A 22744-nucleotide genomic window follows, 5' to 3' on the forward strand; every position below is an offset into this window, starting at 1 on the left:
ACCCTTTTGATAACACATCTTTCTTTACGTAGAATTCAGAATAGTTTTTCATTTTCAGCCTAGTTATGATTACATTCTATTACCTCTCCCCTGACTCGGTTCACCCCTCAAATCACCTTGACTGTATTTGCTATTACCAAATCTCTGTGGTCATACTTTTGTAGAAAAATCTCTTGTGCTACATTTCTAGATGCTCTGATCCATTACATTGAGAAACTTCTTAACTTACTCTCCTAGTTCTGGGGCACCGTAGTCTCAGCCCCATATCCTCACCACCATTTTCTCTTCTCCAAAGTAAATGTGATGAGTTCTTACAAAATTTTATGAAAAGACAAGCCATTCCTACATTTTGTCATCACAGTTGCCTCTAGTTCTGAGCCACTGGCAAAGCTCCAGTTTGTTAATATCCCTCCTAAAATGTCCAGAGCCGAACAAAGGTCTCTTGTTCTTCACCTCTTTTTGGACACTATACTTCTCTTAATGAAGCCCCAGACAAGATGAGTGACTTCTGCTTCCCACCAATGCCACTAATATCATTTCCTGCTTTTACTACTTAGCAATACTGGCTTTGAAAAACAGGAATTAATCAAAACACTCTAAAAAATCATTTGATATATACTTTTTTTAACATCATTGAGGGTACCTGAGTTCATTCAGTTCTGGCTGGATAACAGCTATGTTTTTATCACATTTATATCTTTTGCCTTCATTATGGAGAATTTTGTCTGGGATTAAGGGGAATGTGTGTGTGTATTTGTGTGTGAGAGAGAGAGAGAGACAGAGAAAGAGAGAGGGAAATGGGTAGGGAGATTGTCAAACTTTGCAAAAAGGATACTTTAAAACCTAATAGGACCAACATACAATGTGATATACAGTAATTTATGAAAGATGACAAAAATCTGGATGCTTCATAGGGCACATACACTGATTATTAACTCTCATATATCGTTGTAATATTACCACAATTTGGGGAATGGGGAAGGGAATTGACTTTTATTGAATAGCTACTTTGTTTCAGGTACCATAACAGAAGTTTTACATAGTCTGTTTCATGTAATACTCCCAATAATCTTGTGAATTTGGTATTCTGTTTTTATTCTTGTTTCACAAACCAGGAAAACCGAGACCCGAAAAGGTTACGTTTCTTTTCCAGGATCGCTGTGCTGTTAAGTTATTGTCTCTCAGATCTAAATCTCCCCTTCTGCTCTGTAATGCTAGGGCTGGGAGTCTGCAGACTGCATTTCTGCTCTTCCAGCTGGCTCCCTGTTAGACTATGCTAATGAGGGGTGCTAGAGGGAGAATGCAAGGCTGGAAGGGGATGAGGCAACTTGTCCCTTCCTGTCTGCTTCCTGTGGACTTTCCTTCTGCCTGTGAGTGTCAGGCTGACAATACTTCACCCCAGGAGTGGCAGGTCCTTCTTCTGGTAGCAGCTGAATCCAGTTTGTAGTTTTTCCAACACTTGCAGAACCAGCTCCATGGTACCCCCTCCTCAGAGGTACCAGCCCAGCTGAATAGTGCTCTATTAGAAGTCTGAGTTTCAGTTCACAAGTCCCTAAGTTTCGAAGTTTTGATAATTCCGACCTCTTCGCTTTGTTTCCTCCAGCCTACTGGTGGTAGCTGCTTCCAGCGGTGGCTATGTACATAATACCTTGGAGGGCTCTTTTTAACCTTTCAGTTACCCAGTTAATTCCGTATGTTAAATTTTCTCTGTTCAAATAACTGGTCTATTTTCTGCCTTCTGCCTGGGCCCTGGCTGGTACAGTCTTACAGCAAGTAAGCCGGGATACAAACCTGGGTCTGTCTGACTGCTGTATCAGGCCTCTTTCTAGATAGAGGAGCCAAACTAACTGGGGTGGGAGGGTAGCAGAGTTACAGAGCTGTAAACACAGATATGATTGTGCCATTCCTCTGCTTAAAACCCTTTGATGCTTCCCCATTGCCTCATGATAGTATCCAAATTTCTTAGCATGCTATTTATAAAAGTCTTTCTGCCTTCTAGCCTCATGCTTCATCCATCTAATCCTGTTGCTTTCCCTCCCTACTCCCCCTTCCTCAGCATGAACTTCTGCAGATCCGGGTCTTTGTTGTCTTTGCCTGAAGTATTCTCATTTGATTGTCCCTCCAGATCCATTTCCCCCTTCTCTACCTCTGCTTCTGGAGCCTAACCATTATGGGCTGCCTCAAGAGACTTTCCTGTCCTTGGCCTCTCAGTTGGGTGTGGCCAATGGGAGGCATGGGCAGGGATTTAGAGGGTGAGAGGAGAGTATGGTTAGGGTATTGTTGGCCTGGCTTCTTCCCTATCAGGACCCAATCCCTCTACGCTTTCCTTGTTGGTTTTCTTTAACACTCATGATTTCCCTTAGCCTACACTCTTGTAAAAGAGTCCGCTCATTAAGCCCACTTTATTTTCCCTGTTTGAGTGTGCGATCTCTTTCTTGCCGGGACCTTGACTAATATAACCACTCACTTTCCAACGCACACACTTGTGCACGTGCACACACACCTTTCCTGTCAAAACCCATCTTATTTTTCATGATCTAATACAGATGTCACTTTCTCTGTGGAACCACATCTAATTCCCTTGTTCTTTTCTTCCTACCCCCTCCTCAGCAGGCTGAATTGATTGCTCTTGCTTCTAAGGACCCACAGCTCTGTTTCTTGTTGCTTTCTTAACACTTACCACAGTGCAATATAGTTAATGTATGTGGGTCCAAAACCTTGTTAGATATTGTCTGTGTCATGTTCTTCATTGGCTGCTTGACTTGGTACATAGTGGGTGGCTTTGTACATGGTTGAATTTATGGATTGCCTGATGAGTGTGGATGAGTATTAGAGGGATAATGAGTGTTTCTACTTTTAGTTATATGCATTAATATTTCTATTTACACATTTCCTTTCTGATTTTTCTTATTCCTCTTGACATCTCTATAGCATCTGATCACGTCTTCTTTCTTGGGTTCTTTTCCCTTGGTCTTCATGTCACTCTGATCTTCTGATTATCTTTCTCTTTCTGATAATTGTTTTATACCTTCTCTTCCTTACTTCTAGTTTCCTAGAAGACTGTAGATATTTTTGTTATTTGTGTTAACCTTGCACATAAGTATTCAGTTAATGATTGCTTGAAGCCTCATGCTACTTCTATTCCCTGCTCCAAAAGTAGAATGCTCATTTCCTATTGTTCAGTCTCCTGGCTTTTAAAATTCTCTTTCAACATTTTTTCCAACATATCTTTCATCCCCTACTATCCTCTCTAATAGATGACATCTTATATTCCTATCAGCACTGTTTTTTGTTCATACTGGTATTACAGCAGACCCTGAGCAGTTGGGGCTGAGAACTTTTATCTATGCTTCTTCGTATCCTCCAAACCTAACATAGGACCTTGAACTTATTCTATATGCAATAAATGTTTATAAAATGAATAAATAAGTTCTTGAACTAATACTATCAGTTGTGATTTGTTATATATTTATTTAATGAATGTTTTTTTCTATCACTCTCCTATGGAATCCAAAGTGACATTGCTTTGGATCATTAGTTCTCGAACTTTTTGGTCTCAGAACCTCTTTACATTCTTAAAAATTGTTGATGACCCCACAAGCTTTTGTTTATGTGGATTATATCTATTGATAGATAGATAGAAAATATTATGTTAGAAATTAAAGCAGGGAAACACTTTAAAATAATTATTTATTAAGTAATATAAAATATGACAGACCTATTACAGGTAAACATGAGTAACATATTTTTATGAAAAATAACTATATTTTCTAAAACAAAATAATGTAGAGTGGCACCCGTTTATATTTTTGCATGTCTCTGGTTTAATAGAAGACAGTTGTATTCTCATATCTGCTTCTTCATTCAATCTGTTGTGATATAGTATTTTGGATGAAGCATATAAGGATAAACTGGCCTTACAAAGATACGTAGTTGGAAAATAGAGGAGTATTTTAATACCTTTTCAGAAAATTGTAGGTAGTCTTCAGTGATACTACACCAATTTTACAAGAGGTAATTTCTTATAGTTTAATTACAATTTGGAGTATGAAACCATATCATTGAATTTTCCTTACTCTGTTAACATTAAAACCCAGGGGTCTCTCTTGCACTTTGAATGGATCTTTTACTCACACATTATTTTATACCATTGTGCATTACTAACTTGGAAAATATTGGTTCACTAAATTATGCAGATCTTCCAAATGTTAACACATATAATACAATATAACAAAACCACATTTGTTGATATCCCTACTGGTATCATTAGAAAATTTTTAATTATTGGGAATGTAAAGATATAGGGGCAGTACAAGTTCTCCAAAATTATAATTTTCACATGAAAACTTGACTTTTGTCATTGACTGTACAAACTGTCAGTTGTTTTCTTGAAGTGATAGCCTGGAAAAATGTATAAAGAACCTAGTTTTATAGTTGTCTCTTCCAGTAAAAATTGTGTGCCATGAAAACAGTGGCTAGTTCAGTTCACAACACAAATAATCATACCAGTACTTTTCCTTAAGACAATCATTGTACTTCAGTATGCACCACAGGTGTTTTTGTATATTTCCCATTTCTTTACCCAGGATATCTAGTTTCTTTACACAGAGTTTCCTTTTTTTTAAAGATTTTTTAGTATTATTATTATTTTTATTTTTCCTTTTTCTCCCCAAAGCCCTCCGGTACATAGTTGTGCATTTTTAGTTGTGGGTCCTCCTAGTTGTGGCATGTGGGACGCCGCCTCAGTGTGGCTTGATGAGCGGTGCCATGTCTGCGCCCAGAATTCGAACTTGCAAAACCCTGGGCCGCCGAAGCAGAGCACGCGAACTTAACCACTCGGCCACGGGGACGGCCCCTACACAGAATTTCTTAAGGGTTGAGATTTGATAAAAATTAATAAGATTTACAGTTTCATCGTGGCTATTCTGAAGTGAAACTGACTACTTGTATAATTTGGTCCACAGCCTGTATTGGTACTAAGGCAACAACACTTTCACCCACCATTGGTTTTGTATCATGGGTGAATACAACACAGTAACAAAATCAAGTAATATCTAGAATTATTATCATAATAGTTTTAAGATTTTTGACTACCTAAAAGTGTCTCAGGGACCCAAGGGTCTGTGGAACATCTTTAAGAACCATTCTTTAAAAGAATGCTATATTCTGTGGGGTACAAGGTTGGCACAATTTCTTAGAGATTGCTGGAATCATAGTTGAGTACCAAAATAGAAGGAGGGAAAGCTCACTGAAATTTTTTCTAGACATTTTCCTGATCTAGAGGTAATAGACAATTGTTTATACATTTAAAAGATATTTATTATGTGTACATACTATGTATTAGTTCCTTGTAGGGGATAGGAAACATATAAAATATTATCTTGTCTTCAGATGAACAAATCATTTAACTTTTCTGAATCTGTTTATCTGCAAAATGAGGATTCTACTACCTGCTAATTTGACAATTAGATGAGGTGATCTATTTGAAACATTGTGTTTGTGAAATTCAAGCTGTTCTCTAAAAGGAGGGTATAGCATGGTGCAATTGTCTCCTGGACTGATAAAATACGTTATAAACATAGTGACCAATGGTCGTGCAACTGCATACGAAGAGTACTCTTCCAGATCTAGGGGTGGGATTACTCTGTCTGTAGGATTTGTTCCCTGATCATCTTGTGACTAAAGTAATGGTTTCCAGAAGTGAAAGTAGAGATCGAGGATTTAGTTACCTAGTGATTATGTTGATTTAAGTAATGAATTTCTAAAGGAAATATAATATAAGTTGATCATCCAGAGGGAGAAGGTAGAATGAATGAGAAGAGGTTTGAAGGCAGAGCCCTAAGGAATATATTCATTTAGAAGTATGAAGAAGATAGAGACTCTAGAAAAAGTGACAGGAGGAGTTTTCATTGAATTAATAATTAATAATGCCTGAAAGCCATAATGCTTCCCTCTTACACTCCATCACCTAAAACAGAACTTGAGTTGCCTCTGTTTCTCTATTTCCTCATCTAAAAAATGGGCATCTGAATTTCTAATGTCCCTTCTTCAAGCATCTATGCTCTGGCTCTATATCTTTAACTTAAATTGATGCATCTTCTTTTTCTTCTTTTTCTCTCCATCTCTTCTTCCCCTTTTTCCTTCTCTTCCTCTCATTAATCTTTATGTTTTCTCAACATAAGCGATCTTCAACATGAGAATATGGGCTAGGAGTTAAAAACCCGGCGAGAATGATGCGAGAAGGCCTATGGCTGCAGGATGGGAGTCTCTTTACTTAGAAGCTCCCCTAAGAGCAGAAATTCCTTTCCAAGGAGAGTGGACCCACCCAGGAAATACTCCTTCCCTGGCAGCCTGGTAATCTGGCCCCTGGATAACGGGTAGTCTATCTGTTCCCTTCCATGCTCTCTGCTGAGTTTATAATCGTTGATGCAGTTAGCCTCAGGAAATCTGCCTTTCCAAAGAAAACCAAACCATAAACATTTCTGGTCGTTTCATCCTTCATTGTTTTGTATAACTTTCAGAGAGAGCTGTTTATTTTCTATTTGTGACCCCTGGGCCTTCAGCAGTTATACCTTATTCTATACTTTCCTGAAAACATACCTTGCAATAAATTTCTGACTGTTGGACCCATTTGATTGAATTGATTCATATAATTAAAATGCTCTTTTCACATTAGTTTCTTATTCTGTCTTTGTAATGTTATAGAGCTCAAAAATCTATGTAACAAGAAACATACACTATTTAAAGGATATCCCAGAAAACCTTTGTCAGTATTTATGGTGTTATAAAAATGGACGTCAATTCCCAGCTGGGTTTTATCCAAGTTTCACTATACAGATGTCTGTATATACTGCCCTTCAGATCCCCACGGGCAAAGATTTATAATGTCTTCCCTATTCCCCTTTTAATAACTTGTTTCAATGTCTAATACTCATCATGATCGTGAAATTTTTTTCTCATGTCTGACTTACGTCTCTCCACCTGCATGTTAACCATATTTCTTTGACCTTTGACCTCAGTAGAGGTGGGAAGCAGGCAGTTATTATTACTCTTCTATTTCTGTATCTGTTGAAAGGCAATGCTTTGTCCCTTGTACAAGTGAGTGGTAGTCATAAACTCACATTTCCCAGAGAAAAATACATGTCTGTTCATTCTACAGGAGACAGACATGATTTTATTTCAGAACCAAGACACTATTTAAAAAGTAATACTAGCACATGCTTCTAGAAAATTCACATCATAATGTATCTAAAATAAAAAGTGGATGTACATCCCCTCTCCTCACCATCTTGCTCTTCAACATAACCTTTGTTCCTAAATTAGTATCTTGCCTTCCAAGCCTTTTTCTATGTAACTAGGTAAGAAAGTAAGTAAATAAACAGGTAACCAAATAATGACAGAAATAAGAATAAGGTGCATACTGATAGAATGGCAATATGGTTTCCATTGTGATTTTTTCTCTCGCTCTCGTTAGGATTTTGGCTACCTAGCATAAAATACCATGAAGGAAACTTAATCATACAATTGTGCCTCATTTTAAACATTACATAATAGTTTTTACATTATGTTAAATTTAATCAAATTTAATTTAAAATGTTTGGAGAGTGATACAGAGATGGAAAACTGTTGGACAGTATTGACTAAAAGCTGAGTATACATCCACCCGGCAGTTTCACAGCTGGGCACATATCCAGTGGAAATGAGTGCTTACATCCACCAAAGGCTATTAGAGTATTCATAGCATCATTATTTATAATGGCCCCAAACTTTAAAACCTAAATAGCCCTCAAAGCAGAGTGGTTAAAGAAACTGATGTAGTCGTATAGAACAATAAAACGCAGTAAAAGAAATTGAGATTTTAGGTAATGTTGAACAAAAGAAGCTAGACACAAAAGAGTACATATGTATAATTCCATTTGTATGAAGTTCAAAAGCAGGAAAAAAATGATCTGTGGTGATAGAGATAAAAGTGATGGTTTACCTTTGGGGGATTATTTACTAGGTAAGTATGGGAGGGAGTCTTCCAGAGTGCTGGACATATTCTATACCTCGATCTGGGTGGTGGTTACATGGATAGATGCATATGTAAGAATTAATTAAACTGTACCCTTGAGATTTGTATGCTTTACTTTATGTTGTGCTCCTCACTTTTCACCTCCCTTATACCTGAGGCTTCTGAGTCTAGAATTGCTCATACCTTCTAGGCAGGTAGCTCCCTCTTTGCTGCAGTGCCCTTTCACATATTCTAGGCAAAGCCTTTTTGGGCAGCTGAGGATAAGTAAGAGGTTTATTTTTATGGTTTGTGTTGCTCCATCATTTAGTACTCTTCCATTCCTCTTTTACCTTCCAGGAATTTATACTTCAATTAAAGTTTCTTTAAAAACTATGATAAAAAATGATTATGGTATTATTATATGAAAAAGTCAGAGTTCGGAGGCTGGCCCCATGGCCAAGTGGTTAAAGTTCTGTGCACTCCGCTTTGGCAGCACCAGTTTATATCTTCAGATCCCGAGTGCAGACCTGCTCCACTCATCAGCCATGCTGTGGAGGCATCTCACATATAAAGTTGGCACAGATGTTAGCTCAGGGCAAATCTTCCTCACACACACACACATATACACAAAGTTCTCCTTTCTGTTGTTTCCCAGTATCCTGGGATAACTAAGTACAGTTATGTCTCCAACTGAAAATTTCATTCAGCATATATTCTAATATGTGTGCATTTATAGCTGTGTATCTTTTTATAATGAGGAAATTTGTGTATGGGCTTTTTCCTTTGGGTGATGAAAATATTCTGAAATTATATAGTGATGATGACTGCACAATTCTGTGAATATACTAAAACCCACTTGAATTGTACACTTGGTGAATTTTATGGCTTTATCTTAATAAAGCTGTTATTTAAAAAAAGGTGTCTTGGAAATAAGGATATTATTGTGAAAATAAAATTCAGCCAAAGTTTAAAGATAAATCAAGGAAATCTAACATATAGAAAGAACAGGGCATTAAAAAGATGACAGAAAAGATAAATGATATAGAGAAACAATCTAGGAGGTCTTGGAACTATTGGAGGTTTCAGAAAGAGAGAAAAAGCAGAGGATAGGAAGAAAGGCATGGTTAAATTGAATGGCCTTCCTGAGAAGCAAGTTGGAAGAATAGAAAACCTCTAAACTAGACATAATCACTATGAATCCTTAAGAATACAAGAGAATGAAAGGAAAAAGAAGCTCACCTTCTAAGGAGCAAGGATAAGCATAGCAGTCAATCCTCATCAGCAGCCCTGAGCCAGGAGATAATGAAGCAAGGCATTCTTTTCAACATAGAATTCTAGACCCAGATAAACTATTATGCAACTTTGAGGTCAAGAGAAAGCCTTTTCAGACATTAAAAAAAAACCTTTGCTTTCTGCACACCTCTTCTGAGGAAGTTACTTGAGGATGTCCAGCAAAACAAGGCAGTATAGCAAGAAAGAAAAATCAGGGGTTTAACAAACCAGTCTTCCAAGAGTAGAAAGCAATAAAAGGAGTTCCAGGCTACTGGCTATGCAGAAAGGCCTAGAGAACAATCCACCTGTGATGGAACTGGAGAATGAAGGGGTTTGGTAGTAAAGCATTCAGAGAAGAAAAAAAAAAACTCCGAAGATGAAACAGTGTATTTGAGACTAGAAGACTTTAAAGCTTTGATTAAGGCAGGTAATGCCAAAAGAAAAAAGGCCATTGAGGATTCCAGGAGCATATTATACATAAGGCAATGTAATCTTAGCACACAGTTTCGCTCTGTCATTAATAGTTGTATAGTTCCTAATGACACAAACAGTATTGATTGATTTTGAACTTTTCAAATCAAACTATAGAAAAAGTACATAAGATCAAATCATGGTTATAGAACAAAATATAAACACTATCTATCTTGACCAGGTGAAAATAAAAATCCAGATGATTTGAAAGATGAAAGGGGAAATAAGTGAAGGGGAGTGTAGGGGGGGCTAATATCTTCTTCTTAACACATGAGAAGCCATAGGGTACCATCTGAAGTTGACAACAAAAAGAAAGTTTAACTATATAATGTAAGTTACAAAGATAACCAACAGATAGAGGCGAAAGTGCTTGGATTCCTTTATCAGCTTATGGACTATCTCACGATCCCTTTGTTGTTGTGTATTCCTATCCCTTTTTCTTCCTTTCTGTCATTCTGACGGAATGAGGAGAGGGTGTAAACCTGTGTGCTCAGTCCACCCTGTGAGGCTTTTGTACATAATTTACAAACCTCCTAAACTATCTTTCATACACAAGATTCTGGCTGTTCTCTGTCAGCTGTTGAATTAACATTTGAAATTTTCCGTGATGGTGCTGCCTACCAACCAATAGTTTAATTTTAGTAGAGCCACGACCTTTGTCTGTATATTGCCATGGGTGTTTTTATTATCACATATATGCATTCCTGGAAAACTTGTTTTGCAAAATCACATACTAGGCATCAGGGCTCATCATACAAAAACATCATTAGCAGAAGTCCATTCAAAAATCTATGCAAATTTATAATCAGAACACTAACAAAAAAGAGAATCTGGATAAAAATATTAGCACACTTAAAAAGATACGGAGGAAGATTGGCAACAGATGTTAGCTCAGGGCCAATCTTCCAAAAAAAAAAAAAAAGAATATACCTCAACATAACAAAGGTCATTTATGACAAGCCCACAGCTAACATCATACTCAATGGTGAAAGGTTGAAAGCTTGTCTTCTAAAATCAGGAACAAGACAAGGGTGCCCACTCCAACCACTCCTATTAAACACAGCACTGGAAGTTCTAACCAGAACAATTAGGCAAGAAAAATAAAGAAAAGGCATCCAAATCAGAAAGGGAGAAGTAAAATTGTCTTTATTTGCAGATGACGTGATCTTGTATATAGACAATCCTAAAGACTCCACCAAAAAACTGTTAGAACTAATCAACAAATTCAGTAAAGTTGCAGGATACAAAATCAACATACAGAAATAAGTTGTGTTTTTATCCACTAACAACAAAATATCTTTAAAACAAATAAAACAATTTCATTCACAATAGCATCAAAAACAATAAAATACTTAGGAATAAGTTTAACCAATGTGAAAGATCTGTACACTGAAAATTACAAGACTTTGATGAAAGAAATGGAAGAAGACACAAACAAATGGAAAGATGGATTGGAAGACTTGATAATGTTAAAATGTCCATACTTCCCAAAACCATCTATAGATTCAATGCAATCCCTATCGAGATTCCAATGGCATTTTCCACAAAAATAGAACATCCTAAAATTTGTGTGGAACTACAAAAGATCCCAAAAAGCCAAAGCAATCCTAAGTGAAGGGTATAAGGAAAATGCTAACATTTTTGCAACTTTTCTGCAAATCTAAAATTAATTAGTAAAAAATTAAAAATAAAATTATTGAAGAAGGTAAAAAGAAGATGGTAAATTCCTATAAATAAAGAAATGTTACAGCATATGTAGGACTTTATGTGAAGAAAAGAGTTGAAGGTAGCTCACTGGAAGAGGATGTGAAGAGGAGTTGAGTCCGTTTAGTTATGGAGGCAAAGGCAAAATGCACTGAACATCAGGGAGACTCAACAGGAAGCACTTCCTAGACAGAACACGTGGCGGAGCAGAGCCAAGAGGAAGAACCAGGGCTGTGTGGGTGCTACATACAGTGCTCACTTCCTCTTGTGGCTTGTGGTGTTCGGCTGTGTTTGTTTACTTTGTGTTCAGCTCCTGTTATTTGGTGGCACAAAATATTAAAATAATGAGGAAAAATAACAAACAGATGTGATTTTTGTGTAATATTGAAATTATTCCTGTTTGTCAATTGTGTGTGAGCTAATAAACCAGAGTTTTAGCAGAACATATTATATTTAAATATTTTAATATACTTTGCCTTTATTATCTTAGAGAAATGATTGAAAAGGAGACAAATGAAATGCTGACATTTGATTTCTGGGAGTCAAATCCTAAAACACATGTTTGGTTATTCAAATTTCACACACTCGGTTTTCAGGAAAATGTTGAATAAAAAGCATGCAATGACAGTTATTATTTCTTATATTATGTTTTTTTTTAAAGATATTTAGTAGCTAAATATGATGTTTTAGACAAAATTTCTGATGGTGGTTGCTTTCTACCATTAAGACACAATTTTGGGATTAAATCAAACATAGCACTGGCAGAGTCCTCTTTATTTTAAGAATATCAACAAAAGTCATATATGTGTAGATATTTTAAATATATTTTAACAAGCCATGAAACAGATTGAGAAAGTTACTTATCAAATAGATATGTAGCAAATGGACAAATAGATTCCATAATACAATTGAATTACTCTTGTAAGGATCACAGATAATATTAAAATACTAAATCATTTTGCTTTCCAAATCTGGTACCCTTGCCCCCAAGAGACAATTCTATTTTAATGTTTTAAAGTATAGAGAGAATTGATGGTTGATAAAGTTTTGTGTTTTTCTCTTAGCTAAGTTAAAATCAGAAGGCTGTTTCTTTCTTAAGACATACAAAAAGGAAAAAGAAAGCCTAATAGCTTTTCTTACTTGAAAACCATTTTTCAAATTTCAAAATTGTCACTTTTCAAAAAGTTGCTATATCTTATGCAGTCTTTATATAAAGTAACCCTTGTTTTTACGGCTTTAAAGAATGTGTTGCAAAGCCTTCTGGGTTGACATTTTTAAATCACCATGTAAATCTGCCTGACAAGTTTTTTTTTTTTTTTGTAATGTAAGATATGAATAAATGTTTCATCTATTACTTTTTCTACCCCTCGTTCTAGTTGCTTGCTGTTTTAGTTGATATGAACTGAGAAGCTTTCTTAAGTCATTAGTCTCACTGTAGCATTTTTGATAGTCAGTGATTTTGACTTATTTTATGTAGGGTTTGATTAAGTTTAAAATTTTTTAAATGTTGCTAGTCTATATTTTGAAGCGTCTGTGTGAAGTACTCTTTTATTAATTCCAATTAGCATGTTATGGATTAAAAAAAATCTGCTCTCGAGATGTATCTAGTGAAGTGTTACTGGCATGTCTGTGTAAGAAAAAAGATGTACAGAGGGAACAGAATGGAGCAGCAAGGGTGAAAAATTGCTAAATTCACAAGTGTAGTGTTTTGTTGGCATTTCCTGTTATAAAATACACCCGTTTGTTCCTTTGGATCAAGTGCCTTTTGTGGGAAGGTGGCAGTATGTAAATATGGTAACTCAGTATGAGATTGAGCTAGGAAATACTAACTGGATAAAAAGTTCAACTATGTTTTTGAATTGAAGATACACTTTTAAATTGATCTATGGTTATTACAAGAGAAATCTAAGTCAACTTTCTGATGATTTCCATTTCTTGTGGTTTCTCTAAAAGGCAGTTATATTACAAATGGATTGTATGTATTTTGAGCCTGTTTACTTCTCCTCCTTGAGTTGAGGAGACAGAGCTAGAGAGGTAGGCAGTTTTGCATCATATAGAGCCTTTCACATTTTCTGGACATTTTGTATTTTTCTTTAGCAGTATTATGACAATCATGATTAAGTAATTATTTGTATAGGTGTTTAATGAATATCTCTCTTGATAGACTACGCTCTGTGTGAGGAACCACTTTGCCGATCACCAGCAGTACAATGTGTAAGCAAATAAATGAAGCTCATGGCAGTCTTAGATTTGAAACCGTTTTGTATGAAATTTTGTTTTCACTTACTTAATATTGATATTTAATAGGTGTCAGAAGATGTCATTGAGTAAAAATGTTAACCATTTGCACAAAAGGTCCCCATCCCCTAAGAGAGAAATGACTGAATTAATTAGAACATCATGGAGTCATTTGTCTATTTATTGGCTGTGAGGACAGAGATTTTTGTCTGATTTGTTCATGGGTTTATTCCTAGCAACAAGAACAGTGCCTGGCACAGAAATATATGTTGAATAAATGAATTAATGAAAGTTGATGCTCACAATTTGATAATCAGGAAATAAACAATCTAATAAAAAATGGGCAAGCAATTTGAACAGACACTTCACCAAAAAATATATAGAATGGCAAATAAGCACAAGAAAAAATGATCAACATCATTAGTCATAAGAAAAATACAAATTAAAACTACAATGCAATTGCTATGCACCTATTAGAATGGATCAAATAAAAATAATTGGCAACGCCAAGTGCTGATGAGGATGTGAGGCAATAGAACTCTCATATGTTGCAGATGGAACAGCTCACTTTGGAAATCAGTTTGCTAGTTTCTTAAAGTTAAACATACATGATCATTAACTGGTGAATGGCTAAATAAATGGCTAAATAAACTATGGCACACTCATACAACAGAACATTACTCAGCAAGAAGAGGGAGCAAACTATTAATACAGGCAATAACATGGATGAATATCAAGTACATTATGCCAAATTGAAAGAAGCCCCACTCAAAACGCTCCATACTGTATGATTCCATTTATAGAACATTCTGGAAAGGCAAAACTGTGGGACAGAAATCCAGTAAACATAAGTGTTCACGGTGACAGGGCTTGGGCAAAGAGAGTTGACTACAAAGAAGGGGACCTTTTTGGAATGATAGAAATGTTCTATATTTTGATTGTGATAGTGCTTACCCACCCATATGCATTTGTCAGAATTCATAGAACTGTACGCCTGAAAAGGGTGAATTTTACTGTATGTAAATTATACCTGGATAACCCTGATTCAAAAGCAAACAAAGAGTTAATGAGGCTCTTCTCTATGAATACTTAAGTAAGCAAATCGTTAGCTTGCTGCTTTGAGAATCAGGAATGAACCAAGTTTTACCAAGGGACTCACCTACCTACTTGTCATTCCCACTATTCTTATTCTTTTTAGATGGTCACCCTGATAAACTGGCTATAAGGAACTTCAAAATTCTTGATCTCTTCGAAAAATGTAATGAAAAGATAGATAGAATATGTTGCAGGCTCATAAATTTCTGTGGCAAGGTCTTTATTTTGTGTATTACGATCTGTAGCAAAAATCATTTATTAAGTGATCTCTACCATTTAGCACCATGTAATACACTGAACTCTCAGTGCCTCAGGTGGGTCTAATCGATGCAGCACAGGCCTTGTTTACTGTCCCATGGAGCTGCTATGAGAATCAGAAGAGGGCATGTCTGCACTGTGTAAACTGTAAAGTGCTAAATAAATACAGGTGGTTTACTTGCCAAATATTGACAAACTTGGATTTCTCTGTGAGGCAGGACCTAGGCACATGACTGTGCATTTAGGTATATATGTACAAACTTGAATTTCAGGCAACCCACAAACACAGTGTGGATAAGATGTGTAGGAAAGATTTACACGACTTATTTGGCCGCATTGCCTTCTCACTCAATGGGGAGAATCTGTGGTGTTTAGGAGTTTTGTTTATAGCACTGATGAATGGCAGGAATGAAATTTGCCAGCCTGGAGAGTGGGAATTGACTAAACTGAAGGACTGCTCTAGGCAAAAGTTGGACTTAGAGGCTGGGAAGGAGTGAATCTTCAACAGGTGTTTTTTTGTTTGTGGGATGTTTTTGGGTACAATCTCTAGTCTTTTATGAGGTGGGGTCTCTTGTTCTAGATCTAGAGGACAATTGTAGTGAATGTGCTGAGTCACTCATACTAAACCCTTCCTTCTGATATCTCATCTTCTAGTGTTTTTGCCACTCCAGTTCTCCATACATTTTTGTTCCACGTAACAGCCAGCTTTTATCCTCATGAGTATTGTCATGAACCCACTGATGTCAGTGATAAAGTTTCAGCTATAGTCTTGACAGGTTTCTCCTTTTACTTTATTTTATCTTTTTTTCGTTGTTAAAGATTGGCACCTAATCTAACATCTGTTGCCAATCTTCTTTTTTTTTTTTCCTTCTTCTTCTCCTCAAATCCCCCCAGTACATAGTTGTATATTCTAGTTGTAGGTCCCTCTGGTTGTGCTATGTGAGATGCTGCCTCAGCATAGCTTGATGAGTGGTGCCATGTCTGCACCCAGGATCCGAACCAGCAAAACCCTGGGCCACTGAAGCGGAGCACACGAGCTTCACCACTCGGCCCCTGGGGCTGGCCCCCTCTCCTTTTGCTTTAAATACATATGCACACAATTAGAAATCTTGTCTTTTTGCTTCCTAGATTGATGTATCATGTGTTTTGGAGAGCTTCCATGTCGAGTTCAACAAATATTTACTTGTGTGAATTTATTTGAGAACTTATTTGTGGGGTATTGCAGAATTATAAAATGAATTCTCCTAGCAATAAGGCCTTGGCCAGATCACTTAACATCTGTTTCTTTACTTGCAAAATGCAGGCAATAGTTTCAACTTTGCTGTTGTCACCATGTTATTGTAAGAATCACAGTAGCTTAGGAAAGCTTGCAGTCAGCTCGGAAGGTCTGTGCCAATATAAAGGAGTAGTACTTTTTATTTTTTGGTGAGGGAGATTGGCTCTGAGCTAACATCTGTGCCAATCTGCCTCTATTTTGTATGTGGGAGGCCACCACAGTATGGCTTGACAGGCGGTGTGTAGGTCTGTGCCCGGGATCCAAAACGGAGCATGCAAGTGAACTTAATCACTACACCATTGGGCCGGCCCCAAGGCAGTAGTATTTTTAATAGCATTCTTGTCATTATTTTTACCACTCCCAGAAGAGGGTATATTGATACATTATTTGTTTCTCCAGGGAGAGTCACTCCGGGGCAGCTCACGACCTATATTCAGCTCTTCAAGAACAACCTCAAAGCTCTAGTGAATCACTGTGGTCTCCTCCAGCTTGGGCTGGCCACAGTTCAAACTCTGAAACACCCGCACACTGCCAAGTGGGACAACTTTCTGGCTTTTGAAAGGCTCCTTCTCCAGGTATGTTGCTCTGGGAGCTTCTTGGGATATTAATAACTAAAATTTTCACTTCCTGGGAAAAACTTTGATATTTATTGTAGTCTTAGTAATAAATGATGTTGTTGACATATGCCCTATAGTATATTCTCTACCTGCCCCCAAATTCAAATTCAAGTAGAAACTTTTTCCATACCTTATTTACTTATTTTTTGACAGTGACATCTTTGGCTTCTCACTCAATACTGTTTTTTGAGCATTTGACTAAACTTTGAAAACCTCTTTTCAATTTTATGCCATTTGGATCTTTCTTGATCTTCCTAGCATCTTTATTCAATCCTTGCTACTTTTCCTGTAGAATATAACTGCTATTTACATTTCTTCTGACACTAACTAGTCTCTAATCCTTAAACAACATATAGCATATGACTTAAAATGATGCTCAGTAAAAGATGAAGGGAGGCAAACTCCATTTGTAGTTTTTATGAAGAGATTTGTATGTGGGGTGGGACATTTTCATGCTTCCCCTTTTCTCCTTTTTCCTTTCCCAGGAGTAATCACAAGCTTTATTCCTTTTTTTCTATATTTTATTAAATATTTACTTTTCCAAAAATAATACAGAGTATTGTCCTATGGATTTACTTTTAATGTAAGTGATATAACATCATAAATATCCCTAAACAACCTGCTTTTTCTTTCAACATTCTGAGATGCTTTGACGTATATGGATCTAGTTCATTCATTTAAACTAGACTGTACTATTTGACTGTGTGAATATACAATTTATTTATCCAATCCATATTGATGTATAATTAGACTGTTCCATATTTGTGTGTATGAGTGTGTGTGTATTCTGGAACATGTTTTCTGGTACACACGTGAAAGAGTTTCTCTAGGATATATACCTTGGAGAGGATTGTTAGATTGTTGACCATGCATATTGTTGACTTTGCTAAATATCACCAAAGTGATCACCAAAGAAGTTGAACTAGTTGACCTTTCTGCTAGGAATCGATGACTGTTTCCCAGCATGTTGTCCAGCACTCACTAGTATCAAACATTTTTTTATAGTGAGTCATTGCTAGCTCTTTGTATAAATTTGTAATTCTCTTTCTACTGATGAGGCTGAGCATCTTTTATAGTATTTGCTGGCTATTCAATTTTTCTCTTCTGTCCATTGCTCATTCTTATACTTTGCCCATTTATATCTATTGGGTAACAGAAGAAACTGTCTCATATCATGCAAGTACTTCTCCCAGGCTGTGGTTTGTCTTTTAACTTTAATTCCTGTATATTTTATTGTATAAAAGTTTTAAATTTTAACGGAGTCTAGTTAATTAATATTGTCCTTTATTATGTGTGCTTATTTATATTTTATATTGGAAATCCTTTTCTACCCCTAATTTCTAAATATAGTTTTATTTTTTCTACTAAAAATTAACTTTTACTTTTGACATTTGAATTTTCAATCCACCTGGAATTTGTTTTTGTTTATGATATTATTAGGATCTAATTTTCTTTTCTTCCATATGGATAGTCTAGTCTCCCCACACCATTTGTGAACTACTCCATTGAACTGTAGCTTACTTATCCAGCAGTCATTTCCCTCTTTCTCATGTTGACATGACACCAGTTTTGTTCCAGTGTCTGTTCTTTTCTCACGTGATTCAGGCAAATCCTGACTGGTGTCAGACTATATTGGTATTCTTGTTTTTCCACCGAATGATTGGTTTAGCAGTTCCTGCCAAAGACAGGCAAAGGAAGGTTTGCTGGACGTGTTTCTAGGAAAGATTTTCTTTTGCCCTGAAAGAAGATACATAATGAAGATACAGTCTCCTTTTTCTGCCTCTTTTTGTATGTTTGACACCTTGAGCATTTTGTGATAAGGAAGGGGGCTCACTGAGATCCAGAGGAAGACAGACAGAACTGGGTGATGAACTTGATGACTTTGAACCTTGCCTGAAATATCCTGTTTTGTGAGATGATAATTCTTCCCGTTGTTTAAATTATTTTAGTTGGTTTTCTGTTATTTGGAGCCAAAAGAAATTTATCCTTTTCCTACTGATATGTAATATACTAAGATCCCATATAAAAGTGGGTTTATTTCTCAGTTTCTAGTCTGTTCCACTGGTCACTTTATCTATCACAGAATTAATGCCACAGTGTTTTAAAAATAAATATGTCTAGTTTTATGCATTTATCATAAAAGAGACTTATTAGATTTATTTGTGGGTACTTTAAAGATTTTAATGCCATTGTGAATTGAATTTTTGAAAATTCAATTTTCTAATTATTTATTGCTGGCATATAGGAACACTCTTGACTTTTGAATAGTGGTCACATGTCCAACAACCTTGCATTTGTATTTATATTTGTGTCTTCCTTTCCACACTTGATAGCACTTTCTTTTTTAGTGTGCTGACCAGGCGTACTAGGACACTGTTCAAAAGAGGCAATAAAAATAGGCATCTTCATTTTATTCCTGACTTTAAAGAAAATGTTCTAAAATTTTACTGTTAACTATTATGTTTGCTGAGGTTTTGTTTTGTTTTTAATCAGGCTAGGGAAGTTCCTTCCTAATCCTGGTTTGCTGAGTTAGCGCTTTTATAATTCATGAGTATTGAACTTTATTTAATGCAGATTCTGAAGTTTTTGGATGACTATGTAGTTTTTATTCTGCCTTAATTGTTAACGTGGTGAATTTTATTTATAATTTTTTTAATGGTAAATAGTCATTATTGCATACCCGGGATAAGTTCAACTTGATCCTACACACACACACATACACACATTGCTAGATTTAGTTTGCTAATATTTTATTTAGCTGTTTGCATTTATGCTCATAGGTGAGATTAGCATATAATTTTTCTTTATTGTGCTGCCATTGTCTGGTTTTAAAACTAAGGTTATAGTAGTTTGATAAAATCAGTTAGAGTGTTTGTTTTTGTATTCTCTGGAGCTGTTTGTATAAGAGAGGAATTATCAGCTGCTTAAAAGTAAAATATGCCTGGGGCGGGCCCATGGCCGAGTGGTTAAATTCGCACGCTCCGCTTGGCCGGGGTTTTGCTGGTTCGGATTCTGGGCGCTGACACGTCACTGCTCATCAGGCCATGCTGAGGCAGCGTGCCACATAGCACAACCAGAGGGACTCACAACTAGAAATACGACTAAGTACTGGGGGGCTTTGAGGAGAAGAAGAAAAAAAGAAAAGAAGATTGGCAACAGATGTTAGCTCAGGTGTCAATCTTTGAAAAATAAAGTAAAATATGCCTGAAGAATTATTTGGACCTGTTGCTTTGCTGTAGTTAGATTTAGATTTTTACTTCCAATTTAATTACTTAATGTTTATAGATCTATCTAATTCTTCTATTTCTTCTTGAGGTTATTTTGGTAGTTTATATTACCTTAAATTATCCATTCATCTCTATTTTCTTTTTTTTTTAAAAGATTTTTTAATTTTTTTCCTTTTTCTCCCCAAAGCCCCCCAGTACCTAGTTGTATATTCTTCACTGTGGGTCCTTCTAGTTGTGGCATGTGGGACGCTGCCTCAGCGTGGTTTGATGAGCAGTGCCATGTCCGCGCCCAGGATTTGAACCAACGAAACACTGGGCCGCCTGCAGCGGAGCGTGCGAACTTAACCACTCGGCCACGGGGCCAGACCCTCATCTATATTTCCAAATTGGCATAAATTTATTCATAGAAATCTCTTAAAATTTTTAAATCTCATTTGAATATATAGTTATATTCCCTTTTTTTAATGCCTAGTATTTTTATTGCATTCACTCTTGTATTGATTTTGGTCATTCCAAAGAATGTTTTATTTTTCTTGTTTTGAAATACTCATTTGTGCTCTTTGTTTTGTACTTCATTAATTTTTGTTCCTATCTTTATTATTTCCTTCCTTTTATATTTTTTGGTTTTATTCTGTTCTTTTTTCTAAATTCGTATTTTCAAATAATGTATTTAAGATTGTGAATTTCCCTCTAAATACTGCTGTAGCTTAGACGAAAAGTTTTGATTGTTTTTCTTGTTATTCAATTCAAATATTTCACAATTCCTATTATGATTTTTCATTTGGTTTATTACTTAGACTGCACAATATTTTTTAAGTTTATAAATGTATGAGGTCTTTTAAAAAACTTTTATTTTGAATTGATTATTAGATTGTGGTTAGAGAATGTGTTTTGAGTGATATAATTTCCTTATTTATGAGACTTCCTTTATATGTGATTCATTTTTATAAATGTTCCATATGTGCTCAGAAAGAATGTTTATTCTCTAATTGTTGTCTCTAGGGTTCCATAAATGTCTCTTAGCTTATAATAATTATATATAATACTTACATATTATATATAATAAAATATATATTATTATAATATAAATAATTATTAATAATTGGATGATTCAAAGCTATAATTTCCTTAATTCTTTATCTCACTTATTAGCTTCTGGTAGAATGTTTTAAAATTTCTTACCACGATTGTGGATTTATCAATTATTCCTTATATTTTTTCTGTATCTATATCTATCTGTATCACCTATACCTATACCAATATCTCTTTATTAAAAATCATGAGTTGATACTATTGTCATAATTCTAATCTAATACCACAGGGTCCATTCTAGTTTTCTCCTTTTCCTTATTTCTAACTCCCTTCTCTGACAGTGAGGAACCTGTCTCCCATTACCCTCCACGTATTTAATGACTTCATAAAGCCATCTGTACGTGACCAATCTTCCATGAGAGCTGCTGCTTCTCTCAGGATGCCTTCCTCGCCTCACCTGGGCTCTGTCTTCGTGCTCCGGGCCATGGCCAAGCCCACGCCCACGCCCACATAGATGTTTTCTTTCACGTCACACAAAGACGCCCCTGTTGAAACCTCTCCATGCAGATGCCCTTCTCACCTTGCTTGAGCTCTGACATCTTGCACCGTGCTGCCTCTGCCTCCGCCTCTTTCGTGCTTTCCTCACCCCTCTCAGGCTCCAGCCACCCCATGCCAACTTCCATTGCTGCTCCCATGGCACAGGTGCCCTCTTCACTCTGCAGGCTCTGACATCCCTTATCAGAGTACTGCCATTGCCACTTGCCTGTTTGAATGCTCTCACCTCCCTGCTCAGGCTCTGACACTCTGTCTTGGGATATTGCTGCCCCAACTTTCACATGGCTCCCCTTCTCACCTCCTTTGGTTCTGACCACCCATGTAGGGTTGCTGCTTCATTCCCCTCTTCCCTCCCTGCACCCCTCCCCACCTTACATAGATGCTGTACCCCCGGCCCCCCACAGGAGCCTTGATAGCCGTTTGGACACCCCCTCACCTTGCTCAGACTCTGAAACCCTACAATGGACTCTCACTCCCTCCTGCATCCATGTGGATGTCCTCTCTGCCCCCTTGGGTTCCAACAACCCGTGCTAGGCTCTACCACCCACTATGCGAAGGTGCCCTCCTCCCTCTCTTTTGGCTCTGACACCCTGCACTGGCTGCCATTGCCTCTCACCATAGATACTCTTTTCACTCCTTTGGGTTCTGATAACTTGCTCTAGGTCCCTGCTACAACCGCCTTCCTTCCCATCTGCCCTACTGCGTGGACCACCTCCTCAACCTCTGCTGCCCAACACTGATGTCCTCTAAAGTGAGCCCCTGGCTCCAAAATCTAATAAAAGTGCTTCAAAACAAGGCACAGCAGTTTTTTCCCCAAGAATGATAATCCTTCAACTCACTAGAGTTTTCTGAAGAATCTTGACACAGTGTTAATTCTAAACCGTCTTACATTTATAATTAATTTTTGGAATCTTGTTTCATATTAGATTGACACAGATGTGACCACATTAATGGTGTGGTTCTTTCAGCAAGTAGAAAAGGATTAAAAAGCCTGGGAAAAAGAAAG

The 22744-nt window shown here is 36.6% G+C and overlaps 1 protein-coding gene across 1 annotated transcript in view; it reads left to right on the top strand.

The window, feature by feature from the left end:
* The window catches only part of LOC124237544 (sec1 family domain-containing protein 2), a 395727-nt gene that overhangs the window by 60233 nt on the left and 312750 nt on the right, over window positions 1–22744 (top strand). Inside the window, exon 4 of the mRNA XM_046657300.1 lies at window positions 16707–16882. Within this exon, the coding sequence (XP_046513256.1) occupies window positions 16707–16882 (176 nt within the window). The remainder of the gene's footprint in view (window positions 1–16706; window positions 16883–22744) is intronic.

Source organism: Equus quagga, chromosome 3 (assembly GCF_021613505.1).
Source record: "Equus quagga isolate Etosha38 chromosome 3, UCLA_HA_Equagga_1.0, whole genome shotgun sequence".
NCBI lineage: Eukaryota > Metazoa > Chordata > Mammalia > Perissodactyla > Equidae > Equus > Equus quagga.